The sequence below is a fragment of the Carassius auratus genome, chromosome 47 (assembly GCF_003368295.1).
Source record: "Carassius auratus strain Wakin chromosome 47, ASM336829v1, whole genome shotgun sequence".
NCBI classification, from domain to species: Eukaryota; Metazoa; Chordata; class Actinopteri; order Cypriniformes; family Cyprinidae; genus Carassius; species Carassius auratus.
Window position 1 is genome coordinate 12,266,007 of NC_039289.1, and position 27,107 is coordinate 12,293,113.

Below are 27,107 nucleotides of genomic sequence, written 5' to 3' on the forward strand. Positions count from 1 at the left end.
AATGCTACTCAAATAAATAAATAAATAAATAAATAAATAGACCTCATGCTTAAAACTGCCATTCAATCAAAACCGCAAACTACCACATTTTTCTTGTAATGACAAGAACTGCAATAAAGGTGCTTTACATTTACCATTGTCCGGTTATTTTTCGCAGGCAAAAATAAAAAATGCCCAAAATGTGTAGTTATATATATATATATATATATATATATATATATATATATATATATATATATATATATATATATATAGATAGGGTATTTTTAGACATATTTTAAACTACAATCGTCCAACCTAAATGTTTTGTCACCCAGTGTATTTGTATTTTTTCAATCTATAATTTTGTTGATTCATATTTATATTGTGAGGAAGATACTTAAAAAGAACTTTGATTTCAAACTCTGAACTCAATTAATTTGAACTAAAAAAAGACAGTAAAAAGTATACAGTCAGTAATAAAATAAAAATAGATAAATAACAAGCAATGGCACAAACAAGTACAACATAAGAAACAACTCAAATTAACTGTGTTTTAAGTTAATTTTAGGCAGGTATAACCTAATTAGGTATGTATAGCAATAATATTCAGGTACAGAAATACTACAGAAACAGAATAAACTATTTATTTTCAAAATGACACTGGTTACACATAAATGTAGCTATATATATATATATATATATATATATATATATATATATTTGCTTATCAACTGTTTATATTGACTTAATAGCTTATAACAGCCTACAATGTTTAGTATAAGTCGACTGTTTACACGAACACATAATTTTGTATGTATGTAGCCGTTTACGCGCAATAAGGCTCAACACAATTTAATTAACCCGCCCAATCTGGCAACACCGCTCTGGTATGGTATATATATTATTGGGGACGTACCCCTTGTCACCACAGCCCGTTGACGGAGAGCTGTGTCAAGCCTGAAGAGTTTCGCTCCTCCTTCCTTAAACTCTGGAGGTGTTGCGCTCCTGCCATTCAGTAAAACCACCATCGTGCTCCTAAAGTTCAGACGTCTGGCTGGACGCGTCCCGGACGGATCAGGGACTCTCTCCTTGTGCGCTGTATAGTGATGCGTGTCCAAACTTTCCTTCAGGAGAAATTATTCCTGCTTTAGAGAATGACCCTCCAAGAGTTCTGAAAGTCATTGATTTGTTCGTGGTCTCTTGTGGATATAACAACTGTGGCTTGCTGCACGTTTCGCATTTTTACAGGTAAGCACTGCAACGAATTATTTCTATGTAGCTATAACAATGTAGAAATATATTATTTAATAGATCTTTAATACGGGTTGCACATCAGAGTGCTATGATAAATATGCAATACATTTTTAATTGTAGAACTTTTGTTTACTTTTATTACGAAAGCACTTTTGATTTTTTTCACAGTGAACAACAAGGCAATGTTAAAACTTTGTTACGCTTTACCTGTTCTCGTGAGCTCTCAAAGTGGCTCCACAAAAGCATATCTGTCTTAGCGCTTCGTACCAGGTGTCCCAAGTCAATATATCATATTGACTTGGAATGCTTGGTTAATGGTAAGTGATGAATTGTTGTGAATGAAAGCGCATTCCTATGTTTATCTCATTATCCCTCGCATAATAAACATAACACAACGAACGATAAATCTTAACAGTGAGCAGGAAGTTAAGATGTGACTCTTACAGCACAACACTTTTATGTATTAGGCTCTATTTTATTTTGCATACCAATATTACACATTTATTATATTATTGTATATGTGTGAATATGGTGGTGTGCTATTTTGCTATTCTCTTAAGTTATCAGTAGTCATCAGTAGTGCAATAAGATTATTGGATGGACTTTAGTGACCCGCTTGAGACACGTTATTCTCAGGTGTACTTAATGTGTACAGACAGTATTTCAAAGCCCACTGCACCAAAACTGGTAAATAATGGTTCTCAGGTGTGAATTAGTTTAGTTGCACAGGGTGTAAAGTAGGATATGTTCAGTTATTCCGGCTTTAAAAACCCATTGTCTTTGTTGCTTCAAAGACATCTCAATAGCTGAGGAGGAAAGTTTTGTGGAGGACTCTATTAAGTTCTTTGGACCAATTAGGGTCGAGTGACATGCTGAGATTTTGGCCATTCATTTTATCCTTTTTAAATGGGATTTTTCCAACAATGGGCTACCATTTATACATGCATCTGGAAAACCTGAGATGTTGAGAATGCTTTCAAGAACCTTTATTTTTGATAGCGTGCAGATGAAGTTTCAACACTTTATACGATTGCATAAGCGCATATTCACACTGCACTCAACTGACCCTTTGAGCAGAAGACCCATGTTATTATTTGCTTGAGTAGTAAGATGTTGTTTATCAATGACGTCAAAGCAGACCAAGAACCCAGCTGCGAGTTAAATCTGATCCGACGTTAGTAATCGGGTCCACATTCCTTATGTAGTGTGTGATAATGCCTGTAGTAAGCCACGATAACACGTTCTTCTCGTTTTTGTTCAGTTAGACTTAATGATCAGCTGGCAGGCTGCCAGTCAACGTTCGGGAGGGGCAAACACAGAAGGGCATTTAGAAGGAGGGATGAACGTATGAGAAAAGCAAAGACGGCGATATAGAAGGAGAGCAAGCAAAAGGTAAAGCCAAACATTCCTGATTCGGCGTCTCAGCAATTTAATTAAAGGGACTAGTGGGACATTCTAGTGGGCATTTGGAGGTGAAGGCTTAACCCCCCACCCCCCAGCCAGGCTTGGACTAATCCCAAGGGTCAGCTAATAAGTGCTCGGGTCATGCCACCATGACAACTAAATGGGGAGTATCTCAAAAGGAGCTTCCAAGTCACAGTTAATAACTGCATGATGGACGTTAAGACACAGCGAGCAGGAATAAGTGTGTGCAGATGCTACTAAGTTAAGAATGGCCATAATTAGCCTGCAGTAGAGTTAAGTGTCTGACATCTGAAGGTTATTTAGTTAGAAACACTTTGATTGGAAAGACCGGGCCTTTTGAGTCTTGAGTGCCAATCTGGCTGTTGTTAAAGGTCAGATGGAAACTCTAGAAACACGTCACTTCTTGTTTGGATTATACTGATCACTCAAAATCACAAAAATCTGTTGCAGTAGTGACTGCCAAAGCACGAGCCCTCCTGCTAAGACTGGGATTTGATTTCCTTTGGTTTCTTCCTCCTTGAAGTGTTGGGTAAACAAAGAGTTGCAATACCGGGGCATTAAACACGAAACAATGGAACAACATTCAAACTTGCATGCCTGTATTTGAAAAAGAGTGTTTTCCCTGTCCCTCGTATGTTCTTTTATTAGACATTTTGGTAAATTCCATGATGCTTTCAGCTACTGTTTAACATACCTTACCTGGTTTAGTTTTATCCAGCCAAATGTACCTCAAAAATCATAAAGCATACTGTATGCAAGCATGAAAAGATTCAACACTGCTGACAAGAGTTAAGGAAGGCTCAAGTACTGTTTTTGTCTCATGTTGTGGCCTTTAGGATTTATTTTATGTACAGTATGTTCAGCCATGGTGTCGACTTGCAAAAACAGAGTTTAGATTGCAGCCCTGCTGTGTGTGATCATGAGCAGAGAGATGGCAAGAGCCAGTGCCAAGAGAAACAAAGAAAAATACTGTAAACATACATATATAAAACACAATAGAGGTCATGTTAGACATAAGCATGAATAAGACTGGATGCTACGCTAAAATACTTTCTTAATATGAAGAGACAAAAGCCATAGGTTGATTGATCCCCTGAGAAGTGTAAACACTCGATGGCACTTTGAAAACATTCTTTGTTCTTTGCACCTCCTGATTAGCAGCACATGGCAACACTAGCTCATCCAATAGTGTGAGTTTGGGGCGGAGTTATCTTTTTATCCAACCAATAGAACATAAGAGGAGAAACCTGTTTGGAAACAATCATTGTTTTGCCGTTTTTTAGAGGAAATTACACAATTCCTCCTTAAGGATACAGACTCAGCACATAAAACATCCCAGGTGCACTATGAACATCCCTTCAACTCTCTTTAAAGAAATAGTTTCTTTTTTTTTCTGATTGTGAGCTGTCAAATCTTGTTATTCGCTCGAGGCCAGAGAGTTATGGCCTTTGGCTGCGTCTGTTGGGTGGCGTTCAGGTTTTCACAAGTCAAGAACAGCAAACATCCGCCTGCCGTCCTTCAAACACAGTCACTCGGCAGAAACGCTGTTTGATCAAAGAGATCTGCTTCTCCGATTACTTTGGCAGATATGTGAGTTATAATAAAGCGATAACAGTGAGTTTTGATACAAACAATATATATATATATATATATATATATATATATATATATATATATAGTGTCCAGTGTTGTCAGCATTGGACCCCACTGGCACTGACTGTCATTCTATCGACAAAAAAAAGCTAATTTTATATTCCACAGAAGATAGACAGTGATATTAAAAGTAAATGATGACAGAATTATTCTTTCAAAATGTTATGTTTGTTGAATGGAAGGCTAACCCCTTTGCATGTTCACAGCAAAGTCACAAAACTAAACGAAACTACTGATAGAGTCACCCTGAGGTCACTTATACACTTTAATCGATCAAAGCCACAACTGAATGGTCTCAGAACAAATTCATCAGCAGACTGCCAGAATATGATCAGATAAGCCTTAACACACTCACATTGTATGGACTGTCTTTCTTTGCTTTTTAGTGAGCTACAAAGGTACACAGACAGAGCAGAGTGCTGGAGAGTGACAGAGAACTTCCCTGTAGTATTTAGTTACTTTAGCCAAGCTTACCCCATGTCTACACATTACAAGCAAGAGCTACATCATTCAGAGGAGGTAAATGTTCTTCCAGGGAGCCCCAGTGTCACCATGCATGGTACAAACAGGTTGGGACAGGCAGAGAAATTGATTTGGTCTTGTTCCAACATACCTCCTCATCATCACTGGAGTTTAACTGAGTCTGGGATCACTTATGTTTCAATGTGTTGTCAGTTGTAAATATATCTGCTGTGTAATTCAGAGCGGAGGTGTTGAGCTCTAAACAGTGCCTCTGTGTCATTTTTTTGTAGTGTAGTATTTTGGTCTTTGGTTTGTTGCCCCTTTGTTTTAAAGGCAGCTGCATTTGAGGTTTGTGTAAAAACCTGATGATCATCTAAAGAGCATCTTGTGTTTCAGTAGAAGCGAGAACATCTGACCTTTTCAACCAAGGAGATCACATGCTCAGTATCACAAATGTGATTATTTGATTAATGGCCTAGAAAGTGTGCAGAATGGTACAGTATTATAGATTGGGATTGACAGAATGAAGTCTTTAGAGCTCCTGATACTGAAAACACTCAGGCCAACACAGCTGGTCAGAAGATAAAACACCCCCTGCAGGGCAAGAAGCGGGCGGTGGGGCGATTTGTTCCAGCATGTCCCAGCCACTAGCTCTCTCTCTTTTGAGCTCCATTCAGTTAAATTTCTACAGGCACACTAAATTTATATGTGAATTCACATTAAAGGAACAGTTCACCCCCCAAAAATAAGTAAATAAATAAAAATGTAGAAAATGTATCCAAGATGTAGAACAGAACAGATTATTTTTCTCTTATGGCTCCTCTGCAGTGAATGGGTGCCGTCAAAATCACAATCCAAATGGCTGATAAATACACCGGCCTCCAGTCCATTAGTTAATGTCTTGTGAAGGGAAACGCTGCATTTTTGTAAGAAACAAATTCATCAAGACAATTTTGACTTCAACTTAACTCTAATGTAGGGCTGTAGCTATCGAATATTTTCAAAATTTGGCAAATTCCTTGCCATTCCGCGTTTAACTGTAAATTCCGTTTTTTGCATCGCAGAAATTCCGTTTTCTGCATCGCAGAAATTATAGGGCCCTAGATGTGGTATGCCAGCTCTATCTTGAAATGGACACCTGCCACGACGTTCTCTTTACGTTTGCCCGTGCCCTCGATTCAAAACACTGCTGACTCCTTGCAGTATGTGATTTCAGAATTCGGATGCAGCGCTTGTGTCGCTTTGTGGGTGACGTAAACGCATTGTGTCACATTAAAAAAAATTATTGTGAAAGAACCTTAAGTGAGATTTAAAATCAATTAAAAGAGGCTTCGAGGCAGAGGAATTTGCCTTGATAATTTTTTGTAATCGAGTTACTCGAGGAATCGTTTCAGCCCTACTCTAATGTCCGGCTAAAAGTGCTTAAAGGTGCTGTATGTAGGATTGACACCCGAGTGGTTGAACTAGGTATTGCAGTCTAAATTAAAAAATATTGGAGAGGGTTTTTTTCACCCGGCTCCTCCTCTTCAGACTTGATGCACATGCAGGTTGCCAGATTGACAACACCAACAAAGAAGAATGCACTTGTCGATGAATTAAATTAAATACGCTGTGTTTTCTGTCAACTGGCATCCCGGGTTGTCGAAATATAATTGGGTAAACTGGCAGTGGGTGGGTTTCACAAACCAAATCAGAGAACGACATTCCAGCCCGGAACACACATTTTCATAGAAAAAAAAAATAACTGACTGTAGCATTGCTTTTCAGATAATCAATTATGTTAACTTAGCATGTTTCTTAAATATCTGCAAACTTATTATGGCATATTTATGCTTTAGTAGAGTCAAACATTTAAATACAGCACCTTTAATCAATGCATATTTCTCTCCAGATTCAGAACAGACAATGTTATCACTGGATAGAGCAATATTATGGATAGAGGACTCATATTTACGAAAGCGGAAACAACATGAAGTTTAAACTTAAAAGCATCTTGATTGATTTGTTTCTTACAAACCCAGCTTTTTACTACACTAAGCGGTAGTTGATGGACTGGAATCGTGTTGATTATTGTGATTTTTATTCATCAGCTGTTTGGACTCTCATTCACTGCAGAGGATCTCAACTTCACATTTAGTTAATATTCAAATTAAAATAAATTAAATGTATTTAACTAGCGTGACAATTTTCCATAAATTTGTTGTTTTTGTTAATTCCTATTTTGATTTTGTTCAACATAAATATTTATTTAATTTACTTTTTCACACAACTTTTTTTTTTCACTCGGTTTAATTCAGTTCAGTTCACTTCTCATTCACATTCATCAGCTTAATATTCAAATTCAAATGAATGTTTTCCATGCAATCATTTTTATGGTTTACACTGATTTAATTTTGTTTTAGCTTAGTTCTAGCTTAGTTCAATTCAATACATTTTCAACTTTAGGTTCGCATTCAATTCATATAAATGAATTTGATGTATGGTAGTAAAAAATGAAGACTGTTTTCCACTTTTCGACTGCAGATCAGTATTATACATCATTTAAGTATCAAGGCTTTGACACTAGCGCCAGAAATCTGTGAACCTGTGTATGAGTCATGGCATTAAGATCTATGGCATCAGTCCAAAAACATCTTGACACCCATTATGTGTTACGTAGTACACAAAATAATAATAAAGAACGTGCTAACTTGAATATCTTGCTGCTGAATGTGTTTAGCAGGTGTACAAGTGTTCAGCTCAGTCAGATAAATATGTTCGTATGGTGTGTGTGTGTTTGTTTTTCTTTGAGAGATGTCAAGTTGAAAGCTGTTATGATTCGCTCTATTACACACAGATTTGGTCTGAAGGAAAGCAAGGAAAACAGAGCTTAAAAACTACAAGGAACCTGCCATTAACCAACTAAACCTGCACACACACACACACACAGAGAGAGAGAGAGAGAGAGAGAGAGAGAGAGAGAGACATGTATAGACAAGAACAAATTCTAGTGCAGTTTGCAATTCAACACAATTCAAATGCAGTTTGCCCTTTGTGAACAGATCAATCATATCTGATCTCATATTTTTGTATCAGTATTCTGAAAAACAACATACATCCAAAAAAAAAGAAGAGAAAAAAAAGAAAAAAAAATCAACATCCTTTTAAGAAGATAATTGCACATTGATAAAAAGTATTTAGTTTTAAATGGTAAGGAATAATTTATTTCATATTCATACGCAATTCATATTTTAATATATTGTGTATTTAATGTTAATTAATAATTGCAATGTCTATTTGGAAGTTTTAATGACTAATTGAGAGGATAATTAAAAGTAAATCAATATTTGAGGCCTCATTTCCTAGCTGCTTTGCATGTACAGTAGTTGCAACCAACAAGCTTTTCAGCTTTAAAAGATATGCAAAGCATCATAAAAAATGTTCATAAAACTCGTTACAGCTCCATAAGAATTGGAGCACTTCCTAAGTATAATATTATCATGCTTTTGGATAATATAACATTATTCTTTAAAATACTCTATCTAATAAATACTAATCTAATAAAATAGAACAGAATCTTTTTTGTCCTATGGAGTAGGAAAATAAAACACGTCTTAATATCTGTATGCTAATTCGTTTCTGAGCCAAATTCTTCATGTTTTATCAATGTCTACATTTTTTTTATTTAGAAAACGTAATTGACTCAACGAATATGAATCATGTTAACACAATGTCACGGCTTCAGATTATGCCACCTGGCAGCATGCTAGTCATCGTAGCAACATATTACGAGCAATCCAGTGATAAATGCACTGTTTTTTTCCTTTAAATGAAACCCTACAGAAAGAAATGTGGAACACAAAAGGATGCTAAGAACACTGAATGACATCTTTGTTAAACACACCCATCTTAAAATGCTTCTCGTGCCAGACATTATACAGTTTCCAGGCATAGTTTTTACACTGTAGGTAGATAGGTAAATGCATAGATAGATAGACCTTTGTAACAGTATATGACAGGCTGGCGTGTGTCGGCGGCATGTGAAAGTTGGTCTGCTTTGGTCTTTTGTCGTGTTTCGTTTCTCACGTTTCACACAGAAATGCGGTGTCCGATGTGTATGGCTAGCAGGTGTGCACATGCACACAGAGTAGATTGTAACTTGAACTGCCTGTAGGCCCTGGGCAAAGTTGGAAGAGGACGGTCTAGCTTTATTGCACCTAGTCTGGTTTATGCCACTCTCCGCCTTTTTAGTGTCTTTTGTGTGTATTCGAAAGTTTGTTTGTCTGAAGAGCTTGAAGTGTGAGTGTTTGTGTTTGTATTAATCTTTTCGGGTGAAACTGCTTGTTAAGTGGACTTTTAATCCTGGTTATTTAAAGGGATCATATGATGCTGCTAAAAAGAACATTATATGGTGTATTTGGTGTAATTAAAGGTGCCATCTGTAATGTTTGGCAAAAAAAATCAAGTCATACTACACATTCCATAACAGATGGGGGCAGTATGCCTCAATAAAGTGATTTGGTCTACTCTAGAGTAACAAACGAGAAACGGCATAGTCTCTATGCTCCGCCCCTACTTTCACAACAACACTACAGCCATAGCCGAAGCCTAACTGTGCGTTCACACCGCCGGCGTCTAGAGCGTCAAAAATCGCTCTTGCCGCTCTGCTCACGACACTGCAGAAAGATTTGTGAGCGCTCAGACGCTCTAACGTAGATCGAATGCTTATTTTGTATTTAAAGCTGCCGCAAAGCAAACAAGCTTGTTGATCTCGTGCAGACTAACCACAAGGAGTTATAAGTTAACCTCATTAAATATTGTTGTGAACGAAATATTAGGATCCTTTAATTAAAATGAACAATCTCAGACACCTTGGTCCACGTATCACTTTTAATTAATTTGTTATGTCCCTGTACGCAAACAGGGACACATCATAGATTAATACAAACGCTGAACAGCAATAATCAACCTGTCCTTTATTCTGCTTGAGAACTAATGTGCCAACTCTTAAGCATTCACCGTGAGACACACGCAATTGACTCTTTTCACATGCTTTCACGCCACACATCAATTTTTTCACGCACAGAAAAACCACGAAGCAAAGAGGACACGGAAACCAACAGACTAGACAGAGCAGGTTAGTTATGATATAATAAAATGGGTAACGTTAAGTTATAGCTAGCTAATTATCAAACGTGTCCTGTGCGAGTTATTCGTGTATTGCAAGTTGGCTGGTGGTTATGTTGCCCGCATATCGCCTCCCATGGCAGAAACTGGTATTACGACACCTGTCGGGCCGGGGCTAGTAATGCTAATGCTAATTAAGGTTGATATCTCTGCAGCACTATAACTTGACATTTTTTTAATGACATCATCGCCCTTATTTCTTCTCATTCTTTTGATGCGTGTAGGTCATGTTATGGATATTTTTACCGCAATTTTTGCATATGGCACCTTTAAACAATAAAAATTGGTCTGAAAAGCGAGGTGTGCTCTGTTTGGCCAACTATCCAGTGTGTTGTGATTGTCGAAAATGTTACGTCCCTTAACATATTGTGATGTCCTGTCTGGCCAGAGCGATGAGACATAAACATATAAAGCATTATAAACATGATATAAACATGATTTCTAGTGGTGTCCTTTCTTGGAAGCCCTCTTTTCGCTTTCTCAACAAAACAGCATCACACACCAACACAACTTTTTGATGATATGACCAGCACCTGTATGTAATCTCCGTTTGCTTTGTATTAAGTCTCATTGATGTCTAATGGAAAAAAAAGTTAAGATACTGAAGCAATATAATGTGTGATTTTAGGGCTAGTTGAGGACAGCAAGGACTTGGGTCTGTCGTTGCTTTAAAGCCTTCTGTTGTGGTTAAAGTGAAGCAAGGGGAAATTCACAGTTGCCCTGATGAATCTGTTTTGTATTTTAAATCAGCTACATGTTTATGAGCTTGATGCGTAAACACAAACAGCTGCTTACGGGCATGTACACACTCATACAGAATCCACATTTTAAGTACACATGCCTGTTTTCTCTTTTGGTTGTCCTCCCTGAAATCCTCCCCTACCCTAATCGCAAAATGTTACTTAACGCGAGCTTGCTGTCACCCGGAGAGACCGTACCAATGCATTCTGGGTAACACAATCCAGCTGTGCTTAGGAGCTGCTGACAGAAATGTGTATTTATCTGTGTGCCAATATATGTATGTATGTGTATCTCAGGACAGTAGTATTACAAGTATGCTATTTAAAGCAAACACACACACACACCTCTTTCTGTACTAGTTAATGTTAAACTATGAGTGTGTTTCTGTGTATCCCAACCCAAATTTTTACAACAGTAAGCAAGTAAGTTTTAAGCTACTATTTAGAAAAAGTAATTACACTACAACTACTCAGAATACTCAGTAGCATTAAGCAGTTAGCTAAACTACAAACAAAAATATATTTTGCTATACTATAAGCTACTAACAAAACTGTAGCAAAATATTTTTAATAGTAGCTTGTGGTGTTGCTAATACTAACAAGAATAGTTAAGGTGCGTCCCAAATGATGCACTATGCACTCATACACTATGTATGAATTATATAAGGTTATTTTGCCATTCATAATCGAAGTCTGATAGCCCCTCCCCCCCTTCGTTTCATGATTAAAGCTGCGACATTTGAGTGCATGAAGGTCCAACATTCCACACTTTTTTTTTGTGGATATTTAAGTGCTTTTTCTTTTTGCAATTTTCAGTGTTAATGTACTGATCACATTTTTTTATATTACAAAACATCGTATAATAGTGCATAAGTACGTGATTTGGGACGCACCTTTAGCTGAGCTAGAGTTTGCTAGCTGAACACGCTACTATCAAAAACTGGAGCTTAGCAGTTTAAACTGAATCAGTAAATCAATTTTGTGCTTGTACATTTAAATTAATTAACCGAATCAGTAAAATCAATACCTTTTCAGTGCTACAGTACATGTCCATATCTCTTGTTTGAAAAAGTAAATATAGATTTAAGTTGTAGTTATATATAGTTAAGTTAGTCATTTTTAGTTAGTTTAGTTAGTTCCCCAACAACTGTGTTTCAGCTGTCTCTGGACTCTCTTCATGATGATCACATTCACAAAATACACACATACTGTACTTTCTTAGCCTCTTTGTAATATTTAGTCTAATCTTTTGGCTTGGCTATATTTATTTAGAACTTCATTTAGAAGCAGCTTTTAAGGAAGGACAAAAGATGAAATTGATTCAGGAAAAAAACAAAACCCACATAAATACAAAATTCTACGTAAACTGGGTCATTCAAGGTATTTCATATTGTCTCTCTCCACTTTCCAAATCTTGTTTTATCCCATTCTCCAAGTCTTCTCTCTCATCACTGACTAATATTAAAAACATTATCGCCAGACGTAATGAGAAGTCTTAGAAGAACGCAAACGGATGTTTTCTTTTTTCATTTGCCTGGGCATTCATTCATTATTTATGGCTTACAGATAAAACAAGGCTGAGCCAAACCCAGAGGGAGTGTGTGTCTGTGTGTTGGAGTGACACCTGTGTGTTGATTTTTGGGTGTGTGTGAGCATTTCAGTGGTCTCTTCTTGTCTGACGAGAGGCTAAAAAAGTGCTGTAAATCATTATTAAAGAGTTGAAAATAATTACAATTCCATGAAAGCAGGGTCCAATACAACTGTGACTTTCATTCTATAGACAAAAAAACTACATTTATTCAAAATATATTATTTTGTGAATATGTGCGTAGGAAAGTTCTAACGAATTTTCATTATTAGCTGAACTGTTCCTACATCATCAACAATCCTTTCTGAATAGCATTCTGCAAATTCGCCTGTTATTATTAAATCAGTGACTAAGATTAAGATCACTCCGATGTGTAAAGAAAACAAAAGGTGTCTTGATGGCGTTCAGCTCTGCTTCACATCTAACCTCTTGCACCTCATGCCATTCTCGTCAAACCTGTTTTCATGTAATCATTTCTGACAGAAGATTGGCAAACAAGTACATGAACCCTGAAACAAATAAAGAAAGAGTGAGAAAGAGAAACGTCAAACCCTTCGGAGGCCACATGCCATCCTGTGATGAAGATGGATTTTTTTTTTAGGGTTATTGCAAAATTCCTGCCATGCCGGTGGGATTGTGCATATGCCAAAGAAAATAAGGAAGAATGGTAGGAGGGCAAAAGGAGAGAAAAGAAGGGAAGGTAGCAACCCGCTTTAATGAAATCACTTTAGTTTCTCTCAGAAATTCCAACAACCTGCAGAGAATCCAACCACTGTATAGCAAGAAGGAAAATGCAATACAGAGCCAAAAAATTGTTTAGAAGCAAATCTGAAATGTGTAAAACTGCAGCTAAAACAGTCACTAAAATATCACAGCTAAATATCTCTAATAAATTGGACAGGGAAACCAAAAGATTGATTTATATAACTAAGATGAAACAGTTGAATAATTATAATTTAACTAATTATAGACCTAATTGAATGCCACATCAGCTAATCACAAGGCAAACTCATACATACTCACTCTCCTTCCCATCCCTGCTGAAAAAAAAAAACAGACTTAAGCTGTTCACCTTTGGTACATGGTAGCTGGCACCAAACTAAGCTGGTTATCAGCACTCAAGCTGATTTTTAGAAAGCGATGACTAGCTTGGACCAGCTAATAAGTAGAAATCATGTTCTAAAACACAAAAGAGTCAAACAGAAACATTATGAGATCAGATTAAAACAGAATAGAATGAGTAAATATAATCACTAGACTATGAGCAAATATAAATCACAAGCCTTCCTAATAACCAGCCATAGCCCTTCTAGGCGAGGAGAGAAAAAATAGGCATAGAAATATATAGATGGTTGATGTGAGAAAATGGGGGTCACAAAAGGACAGAATAAAAGGATGAAAAGAGTGAGTGTACTTGCCAATCGAATACTTGTTCATCTCCCTCAATAGACTGGCCCTTTAGCAGCCAGGACTCTTGTTGGAACAGTAAACTATTCTTTGTACTCACAAACACACATTGTTACCTTGAAGATGGCAGAGGCTTAGCCTAGCCCTTTGTTCACCGGGAAATCAAAGCGATTTTTGAACAATCAGCAAAAAGGGACACACACAAAATGACATAAGGACTTTCATTGAAAATTAAGGGGCACCACTTTTAGAAACCTATTTATGTTCAGACAATCTAAGTTGTGTCGATGGAGAATCGAAACATCGAAACGCTGGGTGGGCTGCTCTAAGGACATATTCTGGGATGAGGTCTAAACTCTCTGAGATGAACTCATTAAGCAAACACTGGAAAGAGTGAAACTGAGTGCAAGGCAGGTCAACAGACATACGGTCAGCTGGACCATACAACACAGCCATTATTAGATGATCTCAGAAAATAATGAAGGAAAATAAAGACAAAAGTTATTTGGCCACACCATGGTACAAGCTTAAATTATAGTGCAGAGTCATGCACCTACAGTATTTATTCATTTTAACTGAGATGCCAGTGACTAATTAAGAATTGACTCAAAATAACTTATAAAAAAACTTTTTTCTGCAACATTTCAGACCAAGCTTCTTCTTTTTTTTCACAGTACTTGTAGAGTGTACTGTAAATATCAAAGGCATCACAACTGAATGATTGCTCTGCAGGATGGTTGCTGTTTTCTCTGTGTAAGGATAGAGTTTCAAAGCCTTTACAAAAGCTTCAATTGTGCCTTTTCCTGCTTGTATAAATGAGCCATGTGAAGGAATTGTTCAAAACTGGTTTTGCTTCAGGACTCAAATGTTAGATTTCACATGGTCCTGAAAGAGTACCGAAATGGTTTAGCATGGACAAGCATCTGAACATCAAACACTGAAATGTTTATTATTAATGTTACCATGATTTGTATAGGACAGGGGTGTCCAACCCTGCTCCTGGAGGGCCAGATTCCTGCAGAGTTTAGCCCCAATATGATCCAGCACTGATAGTTTATAGTAGAGGTTCTGAAAACCTTGAATTGCTGTTTCAAGTGTGTTTAATTACGGCTGGAGTTAAACTCTACAGGACTGCAGCCCTCTAGAAGCAGGACTGGACACCATTGTTAAAAGTCCAATAATGTGCCAACTCATATATACAATAACAATATCATTTTAGTTTTGACATTGGGTTTCTATTTTTTTCTATTGCAGGATTCAATCACTAAGGCCAGTAAGTAATCGACGATGCGGCCGTTATCTCCCCTATCTCATCTCATTTTGTTCCACCTACTGTGCGGATCTCTGAGCAGCAGATGTCCTCAAGAGTGCTCATGCAGCACCGGTGATTCTATCTTCTGTGTCCAGAAGAACTTGAGCTACATTCCTCGTGGCCTCCCCTCCTCCACAATGTACCTCTATGTGTTTCAGAACAACATCAACACCTTGCAAAAGCAGGGTTTTGTAGAGCTTGGCAAGCTTGGAATGCTGGACTTGAGTCAGAATGCACTCACTCAAATCCCTGATGGGGTGTTCAGCCCACTCTCCTCTCTAAAAAACCTGGATCTCTCCTCAAACCAAATTACCTACATTTCCAAAGACAGCTTTGCTGGACTGGTCAACCTGGAAAGGCTGTATCTCTACAGCAACCAGATTCAGAGCATTCACCCAGCTGCCTTTGAGGGACTAGAGAACCTACTTGAGCTAAAGCTACAGGGGAATCAGATTAGAGATTTGCCAGCTCTGCAACTGCCCAGACTGCTCCACTTGGACCTTAGTTATAATAGTATCCCACCTATTGGACCTGAAGATTTAAAGACACCACACCTTGAGTCTCTTAAAATAGCTGGACTGCGGCTGACCAGTCTGGATGAGGAGCTGTTAAGCAGTCTAGTGAACCTACATGTTCTGGATGTTTCCCAGAACCTGCTCGTAGAGATACAACCTACGCTGAAGGACATGGGGGGCCTACGAAACCTCAATTTAACTGGCAATCCTTTGCGATCCCTTAAACAAGAAGACTTCCAAAATCTGGTTAATTTGCTAGAGCTTGACTTGAGCAACCTTAATTTGCAAGGCTTCCCCGAGGGCTTCTTCAACATTTTCCCCAAACTTGAGAAGCTCACTGCAGCTGAAAACCCCTTTAACTGCCTCTGCCCACTGGCCTGGTTTCCAGTATGGCTAAAGGATGCAAATGTAGAACTGTTGAGAATAGAGGAGACTCGTTGCCACTTTCCACCAGTAAACTCAGGAGAGGTTTTGGCGAAATTGGAGCATAAAGATTTTGGCTGTCCCACAACGACCACTGAGTTAACAAGCACTGGGACAAGTAGTACTACAAGCAAGCCCACAAACTCCACCACACCATCAAGCACAACACACGCCATTTCCCCGGAGCCACCAAGTGAGATGCCCTCAGACACAGACAGCATCCCTCTTTCCCATTCCACTGCCTTCCCCAAAGAAATCATAAAAGATTCTGAAGAAGAAGACATCATGTGCCCTTCCAATATCTGTCTGAATGGTGGAACATGCATGTTTGACTCAAATGGGGGGGTTCTTTGCCTGTGTCCTCCTTCAATGTCAGGACTCTACTGTGAGACGCAAAACCCAAGCTTCCTTACTTCGCCTTCACCTAGAGTTTCTATCGAGACCATTGCTACAGTCCAGCCCAACACAATCAGCTCACTTCATATAACCAGTACTTCCATTTCATTAGACCTTCACCATTACATCCACACAAGAATGCACATCCGTGGAATCCGTCTGACTTACCGAAACTTGTCAGGCCCAGACCAGCGGCCAATACATCTCAATGTGCCTCCAACTTACCCCGAATACACGCTTAGAGGGCTACAGCCAAATAGCACCTATTCTGTATGTGCCAGCCCTCTGGGAGAGCCTGTCCATGTCTCGGCTAGTGCCTGCATGGAGGCTCGCACAGCAGGAATCCCATCCTTCTCCCAAGAGCCAAGTGTTGACAAGACCCAAACCTCTTCCTCTCTCATACCAATCATGACCGCTGTGGCAGTGGTGATGGTTGTGGCCATTATAGCTACTGTGGTAGTCATCCACCGCAGGAGGAGATCCAAGGCTCCAGTAGATATGGACTTACATGAGACATCTCCTCTGGAGTTAGAGGGAATGAAAACCAGTCCAGAAAATGGTCTGACACATCCAAAACAACCCAACATCACCCCTTGCCCATCAATAGTGCAAAGTAGCTTGGAATACGAGGCACCTTTAATACAAGGGCACTGTCCAGCCAACAATAATGTAGCTTGTATGAAACCTTTGTATGTGTAAAAGCCATATTGCGCTATTCATACCTCCAGCCCACAGAAGGCAATGTGCTCCATGACTCCTGCAGGCGGGTGCTATGCAGACACTAGATATACTCTGGTGGGCTGATGAACATTTTAATGCATCCCAGCCAAACACTTAAACTGACCGCCAGTATTTAAACCAGGTGCATTTTCCTTCAACATTTTTTTTCTACAAATGCCTTTAAGTGCCTTTCATTACCATAAATATCAGACTTTATCAAGAATGTCTTTCTAAGAAGAGGCCAGACATTACTGGACACAGTGTTGATAGGCTGGAAAACAGTTTGTTTTAGAGGTAGCTTTTTAATTGTGTGGCTGGCTCTGGAAGTGGTAAACAGGAGTCAAAAGGTCATGCCTGGATGCCTTGACTTTTTTTGTTTTGTCCAGAAACAAATTGCACTGATAAGAGACACTGGGACTGTGGGAAGAGTTGCCCATAGAAGCTGAAAAAGATCAGCGTCTTAAAAGATGCTTCAAACATGTTTTATACAGCATCAATGCATCCCTCTGCTCCATCTGTCCTGCACAGGAGAATATTTGCTGTGAAAAAAACATAATGAAGAGACATTTTCTTAATTTGTCTAGTTTACGCTGTTATGTTAAAGCTGTGTTATGATGTTTTTGTATTTTTAAAGAAACAGTTCACAAAAAAAAAAAAAAATCTGTTATTTACTCACCCTCATGTCTCTCCAAACCCCTTTGATAGGATCAAAAAAATGACCTATTGTAGAAAGAAAGCCACACAAGTTTGGAATGAGATTAGGGTGTGTAAATGAAAACAGAATTTTCATTTTAGGTGAACTTCTCCTTTAAGTTCCATTTGTATGTCCTTTTTTGTGTTTTAGTTGGGTTTGTTTTGTCTTGTAAACATGAGACTGTAGAAAACATTCTTCCTCCACTCGCTTGAGTGCAGCAAGTTAAAATGCTTTTACTTCTGAATGAAAACAAACTCACTTTCCATAAGTGAAGTCTTCATCCTGCGTCTGACAAAAGAAACACTTCGCAAGACTATAAACACCCGCAGCCACTTTTGACCTCAAACAAATTCCACACATTAACAAACACACTAGTACTATCTAAGGATATGGATAACAAATGATTTTAACAAAGCTGTTCTTTTTTTTTTTTACATGACAGCTTTCTAAATATGTCTTCTAGTCTAGAATCAGACTGGGCCCCAAACATAGCCAAACTAGGGGAAGGCTTCAAAGACAGTTTTTGTATTGGTTGCCAAGCTGAATGCAGATGGCTTTGCTCTTTGCCCAGACTTTGAAAACTTAAACGCGTACCGTGGTACAGTGGGGTCCTATGGTATCAAGAGTGTACTAGTGATGGCATCTGGTGGAAATACCTGGTACTTTAGTATATACTAGGCTACAATGCCAAAAAGCTAATTAAGCTAAATTAATCACCTCAGCTTCTACATGAATCTTCAGTAAAAATTTTCTTCAGAAAAGAATATAACAAGACCCGTGTAAAACGAGACTGATAGTTTTTCTCTGTGAAAGTGCGAAAGTGTCAAAGCCAAAAGTTTTATTGTAGAATTGCATGTTTATGAGCATTATCAGCGCAGTAAAGCAGTGTTAAGAGAAATGGAGCCAGTAATCTAATCCAAAGTGAAGAAAGGTCAATTGTCAAACTCCGCCCACTCTCAACAGCCCCTTTTTAGCCCTGCGCTACATATTTGTGACAGTATGTGCACTGAAGATGTCAGCGTCTAGCACCTCTTAATGTTTGAACTGGAAAGAGGAACAGCTTTACACAGCATGAGGGGCTTTCAAATATTTGAAACGTTTTCAAAACCGCTTTTAAGTCCCATGCTTACATTGGGATGCTTGTTGTTTCTCTCTTTTGTTGTGCGCAAAGCCAAGTCTTCTCTTTTTTTGGATGTAAAAATGTGTACTCTTTGGAAGAAAAATCTGTTGAGAAAATAAAATGGAAAAACCACTCTTCTGTGACTGCTGAAATGATATTATTTTCGGAGCTGTTCTTGATTTTAAGGTTTAATCCTGAATTTTGAGAAATGTTCATGAATGATCTAAAATATTGAGCGAAATTAAGCTACAAACTGAGCAAAAACAGGGTTTGTTTTGTCATACTGACCAGCAAAGAAAAGCAACAAGAAGAAAAACCGAGCTAATGGCCTCCACGTCTCGTTTTGTTCATGTTCTTTTTTAAGAAATGCAGTATTTGTATGTTGTTGCAGAATGACAACATTTCAATAAGACGGGACTTAAATGAAGACTTTAGCAAGAGTTTAAACTCTAGAGAAAAAGTTCATCAAGACCCAAGAGTCTAAGATGAAATGAAGACAAAGACAATAATGTTTCTGCAGCAGAACATGTAGTTAATTTGTAGCACATTCGTGTGGATTGTATGTCGCAGCACACTTTTGAAAATGTCCCAATGGACGCTATTCAAAATGAGTCTAAAATCACTTACAAAATGAAATGCAGCAGTGCGTCAAATGTGGTTCCCATTACACAGCGCTCAGTAGGGAGAACGGCAAAAGAGAGGAATTTTATTTATTTGAAAAGGCTGGTGCTGATACAGAGGCAGGGTTGCAGGGGGTCACAACGTGGAGGAAGGTATAGAAAGAGGAGGTGTGTGGAGTGTAAGGAGGCATGGGGATGTGGGGGATGGATGGAATTTGAGTTGAGACTGATGGTTGGGTCTGATAATGGCTCAGATGGGCCCCTCGTTCAGCGGCCCCCTCCTGCACTCATATACAGGTCAGCGCTGGCAGATATACAGCTCTTCACTTCTCAGAGCAAATCTGAGGTTGGAGGGGAAAGAGAGCGAGGGAGATGAAAACAGAATAACAAGACAATGAATCAGGTTGTGTGGACCATTAACTGAAAAGACAGATAAGATCAAGTGGACTTAAATGCTAAATTGCCGATGACTATCAAAAAAATTAAAACTTAATTAAAAACCATATAGACAAAACTGAATAAAAATGTCAAAAACATAAGTAATAAAAATTAATGTAACTTAAACTATATATATATATATATATATATATATATATATATATATATATATATATATATATATATATATATAAATGACAGTAACCGAGGAAAGGTTTGCTGAATTGCAAAAATTAGAACCAAATATATTAGAAAAAACTATTTCATGAATAATGCAGTTTAATCTGCCACTTCAAAGCTCTTTAAAATCATGACTGTCAATAATTTTAGTGTTCATCAGCTGGAAAATTTGTTCTCAAAGTGATTCTATAAATATCCTTCCCCTCTGTTGTCTTTGTGGTTCAGACTTAAAACCCTTTTGCAGAAATGAGATCACACGCATGTTTTTTTTTTTTTTTTTTGTGGTTTTTTTTTTTGTTGTTGTTTTTTAATAAGCCTCGGTTGGTTTGCAGATGGCAACAACTGTTAAGGTAAAATATGGTGAGTAATTTAAAGTTTATCTGTATGATAAAGTAAAGTAGGTTACGTATGACGTGTGCAAGGGTACCAAGAAGAGACGAGACGTAACTGTCTGAATACATGGAACTGACTTCTGAAAACCTCATCCAGGGGTTTAATTCATCCATCTAAAAAAGCAGTCAATACTCAATAGAAATGATTTACACGAGCTGTTTTAACAAGAGAGCTGTGTGAGGCTGTTACGATTATGGATTAAGATATCAAAGCCTAAGAGAGCTTAGTCCAGCAGTGCTCCTTTAATTGATGATAGCTCTGAACACACAAAAGACATTTTGAAGAATGTTGGCCGCCAAACATTTGATGATAGCCACTGATTTCCAAAGTATTTTCTTCCATACTGTCAATCGCTACCATCGACTGTTTGATTACCAACAATCTTTCAAATATCTTCTCATAGAGGATAAATGATGAAAGAAATACAGTTTTGGGGTGAACAGCCCCCTTTAATATCGTACATCTTAAATGTATCTTGATTTAAGAATGTTAAGATATTTGTACTGGAAAACAAGATAAAAATACTGAGTAAGAAAGTCCTATTTTGCAGTATACTATAATTAATTATAAGTGACATTTATTATGAATGCCAAGCCTAAATATACACACCATAGATGTGCACTACCTCATTTCTCCTCCACCGGCATGGACGAAGACTCTGTAACATACATTACTTGCCTCAGGGCTCGTACCATTGCCTTTGCTGTTCACATCTGACCTTTAACCCCCTGCAATAAGGTGCGCTGCTGAGTCGTGACAGGGACATTCTCATGCACACATGATGGGGAATGCCGTGGTTTTTAGGCACAAGACTACTTGTTGCAGCAACCACTAGACTTTCCATATCTATAGTAGCTGCTCCGAGCCTCTGGGCTACAAGGTTAAATTTAGCTGCAAAATGGCCACCCACAATATAAACCCCCTTTTATGGGCGCAAGTCGAAGCAATGTAATTCAGGTAAAGACATGCCTGAGGCTGTGAGTGAGGGGAGGGTGTGTAGCGCCGTAACTGTCGTGGTCCGTATGCCAATTACAAACCCCTTCTGACAAGCAGATGCATGCCGCATGATGTAAACGGCTAATAAATGCAAAACAGACTGGAGATTTCCTTAGATCTGCAAAAATGATAGTATTGGAAGCTCTAGGAAAGACAGATCATTCAGTAATGTTTTGCATCAGCTTTTTGTGAAATTTATATTCTTAAGAAAAAAAAACTATTAGTAAACGAAAACTTAACGTTTAAAAAAAATCAACATTTTAAAAGATATTAAAAACGTTAAAATACTTCAAATATAAATACAGAAAGATATGTGCTTTTAAAAGAGTGTATAGTTTACTATTATTTATAGTATTTATTAGAGCATTTTATCATTATTTTTATGTCATCAGCTTCCATTGTATTTTTAGTTGAAGTAATTTTGTTATTTGCTTTTGTTTTTATGTTTCTGCTTAGCTTGAATTAATTTATATTTTATTTAAATAATGTTATTACTTCACCTTTAACTTATTTTGCTAACACTTTGCAATAAGTTTCCATTTGTTAGCATTTTTAACTACATTAGTTAAAATAAACAATAAGATAACATTAATAACGATACTTCTAAAGCATTTATTTATTTTAGTTAAAAGTTGAGTCCAATATTTACTAATACATTATTAAAATCAAAAGTTGTAACTATTAATATTGTTTAATTGCCTGTTTTTTTTTTTCTTTTAGAGATTTTTCTAAAATATATAATCATCTCACCTAAATGTTTGAAAATGAAGTGCATTTTTGTATTTACATTGGGGCAATTATTGCACGATAGCTTCTACTCAGTGTAAGTGCTGAATGGTTTAAACACTGGCAAGACTTAAAAAGAAATGCAAATGATAAACTTACAGTATAGTGACAATGCAACACTTCATCAATTTATGCAAGTAACAATTCCTGTGTCTGTGCAGCTCGCTGACAGAAAGTTTTCAAATTACTTTGTAAGTTATTTAATAAAGAACTATGAATTATACCTCACCTTCAGCATTATACTTATTTTTCACTTTACTGGTATTTCACGTTTAAAATGCCTCTCAATCCTGTAAAACCTGATGTGCAGGTCATTTTTACAGGTATAAGTGTCATTGTAAGTTTGAGGTCAAGGCCAGTCAAATTCCAAAGTCTTCTCATGTGCAGGTGCGTGGAATCCCAACTTCAAGGTTCATAGCACAAATTAAAGAAATACAAACACTTGTCATGGCCTTGGAAGTGCCCATATCTCTTTATATCACAGGACTGGCCAGATATCCTCTCAATTACCCATCTGTCCACAGCACTCGCTGTTAAACACAAAACCCTTTCCCTCAGAGACAGAAGATAATGTGCTTAACCGTATGTTCGCTTCCTCTGGTACTAGATTGAATGTGCACTGGGGAAAGAAAGAGTACAGGAGAAATAATGACGTTTACATCTAAAAATGTTTATCTACAGTACATTTACGTGGCCGCTAACGTATGATAACAAAAGTTATTAAATAAAGTTATGAAATATAAAAGGAGTTAGTATGCTGATAGCTAAGGTATGAGCTATTTAGGATTATGTGGACATAAGTCATATATTACATTGCTTTCTTCACATTTTGACATTTTCATATTGAAATGTAGTAAAGAAAAATAGTTAAAAAAAACAACATTTTGTGCTTTTGGGCCGTTTATTTACACAACAATAGTTTTTTGTTGAACTGAAACCTCAACCTTTTGAAAATGTGTTTCAAAGTTTCAAAACAATGCTGTTATCGTCCCTGTGTAAACCTCAAAAGCGCAAAAGATAACTGTCACGGATCCAGCCAACCAACCAGCGTCAGACCCTACAGCTCAACCTTCCCGTTCCTCCTCACCTGAGTATTAAGTCATTGCACCTGCCGCTGCCCAATCAAGACGTGCATATAAACCCGCACTCACAGACTCCTAATCGTCTGGTCTCGTCTATCGCGTATGTGAAAGACTTACCCGACTCTTGATCTCCAGTTCTCAGATCCTCTTCGTCCTCATCGACGTCATCTTCTGCCGTTGGTCAGTTGCCTACCATTCTCCTCTGCCCTGAAGTACACCAGGACTTGCTTAGTGGAAGTTTATAAGTCTCTCGGATACTGGGCTTTCACATCCGTTCATCTCTGCGGTGTTTCCCCAATCGAGTATTCTCTCTTCATTAAAAATCTGTGAATTCTCATCTTGTCTCCTGTGCTTCAGTGGTGTGTGACAGAAGACCAGACCCCTATTTCACGAAGATATGGACCCCAGTTCTCCGACCACGTCACAAATCGATCCATTTGCCGAACTCGTGAATCAGCTCCGGCAGTCACTCTTTCCTCCAGGCGCCGCTTCCTCACCTGAACTGCCGACCGGTCCTATGGCCCTACCAGCGCCGTTCAGTGGCGCGGCGGAGAATTGCAGCGGCTTTTTACTGCAGTGCACCTTATTGTTTGAGATGCAACCTCAGTGCTTCCCCACAGATAGAGCCAAGATCGCATTTATTATCTCACTGCTCTCTGGCCGTGCTCTCCTGTGGGCTAAAACCATCTGGGAACAAGCTGGGCCTGCAACTCATACCCTGGAAACCTTCGTAACACATTTTAAGGAGGTATTTGATCAATCTGCAAACTCCCTTTCTGTACATGACCAATTATATCACCTAAAGCAGGGAAGATCCTCGGTGGCGGAGTATGCAGTGAAGTTCCGCACCTTAGCAGCTGCGAGCGGATGGAATGAGGCTGCTCTCATCACAGCTTATAGACAGGGGCTATCCCCATCTCTCCGATTACATCTCGCCATCTATGATGATAGCTTTGGTTTGGAGAATCTGATCCAACGTTCTATCCGGGTAGCCCAGAGGCTAGCAGCATGTGATCTGGGATTGCCCGCGCCTCCTACTTCACCTACCACCACCGCAGTAGCCCTATCTTCCCCAGTGCAATATCCTTCAGCATCAGCCATCGAACCGATGCAAGTTGACTCCTTCCATCTCTCACCTGCTGAACGTCAAAGACGGCTGCAACAACACCTGTGTCTTTACTGTGGAGCAGATGGTCATCTCAGGTCTGAATGCCCCGTTCGTCCACCTCGTCCAGCGGTGAGTAGCCTGACCTCTAGGGCTGAAGTTGTATCATTAGTCTACTTTCCTGTATCGGTGATCTCTGGCCCCAACTCCTTTTCAGCGAAGGCCCTCATTGACTGGGGCTCCGCGGGAAACTTCATTTCCAGACACCTCGTCAGCCAGTTCCACATCCCACAAATCCCTTGCCAGAAGATGAATGTACACTCCATTCTGGGGAAACCTCTCGGAAAAGGTATTATTTCTCACTGTACACCATCCCTTACCCTACGCATTGGGGTAACCCATTATGAAAGGATCTCCTTGCTGGTGCTGGATGGATCAACAGCAGATATCATCCTGGGACGCCCTTGGCTTAGGCAGCATAACCCTCACCTTTCCTGGACTACTGGCGACATCCTCTCTTGGAGCGCCTCCTGCTTTGAAAGTTGTCTAAAACTTCCTACTAGACCCTCTTCCCCTACTAGATCAACCCAGTTACTCCTCCAGGCCACAACCATCGAGAATCCCCTAGGTCAGCATGATATAGCAGTCCCAGAGGAGTATAGCCCATTCCGGGATGTTTTTAGTAAGCAACTCGCCACCCGTTTGCCCCCGCACAGACCATGGGACTGTGCTATTGAACTGCTGCCAGGTGCAACCCTACCTAAGGGAAGAGTGTATCCCCTATCCATCCCAGAACAGAAGGCCATGGAAGAGTATGTAGAAGAGGCTCTTCGTCAGGGTTACATCCGCCCTTCTACATCCCCTGCCGCTTCCAGTTTCTTCTTTGTAGCCAAGAAAGACGGAGGCCTAAGACCATGCATTGACTACCGGGCCCTTAACAAGCAGACCGTACTGTACAAATATCCCCTTCCCCTGGTACCAGCGGCACTCAAGATGTTGAGAGAGGCGTCCATTTTCACCAAGCTAGACCTGCGCAGTGCGTACAACCTCATCCGGATACGGAGGGGGGATGAATGGAAGACTGCCTTCATCACACCTTCAGGGCACTATGAGTACAGGGTCATGCCATACGGACTAGCCAATTCACCCTCCGTATTCCAGGCCTTCATGAATGAGGTATTCCGGGACTACCTACATCGGTTTGTGATCATTTACATAGATGACATCCTCATATACTCGCAGAACGAGGCCGATCATCGTCTCCATGTGGCACAGGTCCTCCAAAGACTTAGGGATAATCACCTGTACCTCAAAATCGAAAAATGTGAGTTTCACCGCTCCTCTATTCAGTTCTTGGGCTACATCATTGATGCCAGGGGAATACAAATGGATCTGAAGAAGGTGGAAGCTGTCCGGCAGTGGCCCATTCCCACTTCGACCAAAGAACTCCAACGATTCTTGGGTTTTGCGAATTTTTATCGCCGCTTCATCTGTAACTTTAGTACCTTAGCAGCTCCCCTCACTTCCCTCCTACGGAAGACACCCAAGCATCTATCATGGTCTCCAGCAGCATCTCAGGCATTCTCCCAGCTAAAATTAGCCTTCACTACAGCTCCCACTTTGATCCACCCTAACGCGGAGTTACCCTTCATTGTTGAAGTTGATGCCTCTACGACAGGTGTGGGAGCGGTGTTATCACAACGGGTGGGTGTCCCACCGAAGCTCCATCCGTGCGCCTTCTTCTCCAAGAAGTTATCCCCGGCGGAGCAGAATTATGATATTGGCAATCGAGAACTGCTAGCCATCAAACTAGCATTGGAAGAATGGCGTCACTGGCTGGAGGGAGCCAATCATCCGTTTGAAGTCATCACTGACCATCGCAACCTAGAGTACCTCCGGGAAGCTAAACGCCTAAACCCTCGTCAAGCCAGATGGGCATTATTCTTCACCCGGTTTAAATTCACAGTGACGTATCGTCCAGGAACAAAGAATCAAAGGGCCGACGCCCTTTCCCGCATTCATGCCCCAGACCAACCCACCAGTCTACCAGAATCCATTCTCCCTCCAGCCATCATCGTCAGTCCCATCCATTGGGCTCTAGATGATCAGATCGCCCAAGCTACTCTTACTGAACCTGCTCCACCGGGAGTCCCCGAGGGTCTGACCTATGTCCCATCAGCTCTAAGACTGTCCCTCATGAACTCAGTACACTCTTCCTTAGGGTCAGGACACCCAGGGAGCCAACGAACCCTCTCGCTCATCCGCAACAGATATTGGTGGCCTGGCATGACCAGAGATATCAAACGCTTTGTTCAAGGATGTTCTACCTGTGCCATCTCCAGCGTACCACACCATCTTCCCGAGGGGAAGTTACTTCCACTGCCTATCCCTCGCCGACCCTGGTCACACCTAGGAGTGGATTTCATTTCGGATCTGCCCAACTCTAACTCCTACACTTGTGTTCTGGTGGTGGTAGATCGTTTCTCAAAGGCCTGTCGCCTTATTCCACTAAGGGGTCTGCCATCAGCAATGGAGACTGCTGAAGCCCTATTCAATCAGGTATTCCGGAACTATGGGCTACCCGAAGACATAATCTCGGACCGAGGACCTCAATTTATTTCCAGAGTTTGGAAGGCCTTCTTCTGTCTCT

General features: G+C 39.5%; 1 protein-coding gene across 3 annotated transcripts; it reads left to right on the forward strand.

Moving 5' to 3' along the window:
- Positions 1-921: 921 nt before the first annotated feature.
- vasna (vasorin a) lies at positions 922-18,635 on the forward strand. Of its 3 annotated transcripts, none has more exons than XM_026236330.1 (3): positions 922-1,230; positions 2,498-2,628; positions 14,932-18,635. In XM_026236330.1, exon 3 carries the CDS (start codon positions 14,965-14,967, stop codon positions 17,020-17,022), a length of 2,058 nt encoding a protein of 685 aa, XP_026092115.1. In that variant the 5' UTR covers positions 922-1,230; positions 2,498-2,628; positions 14,932-14,964; the 3' UTR covers positions 17,023-18,635. The 3 variants fall into 3 exon arrangements, with proteins under 3 accessions (XP_026092115.1, XP_026092116.1, XP_026092114.1); XM_026236331.1 differs by having other exon boundaries at positions 2,502-2,628; XM_026236329.1 differs by lacking the exon at positions 2,498-2,628.
- The last annotated feature ends 8,472 nt before the right edge of the window (positions 18,636-27,107 follow it).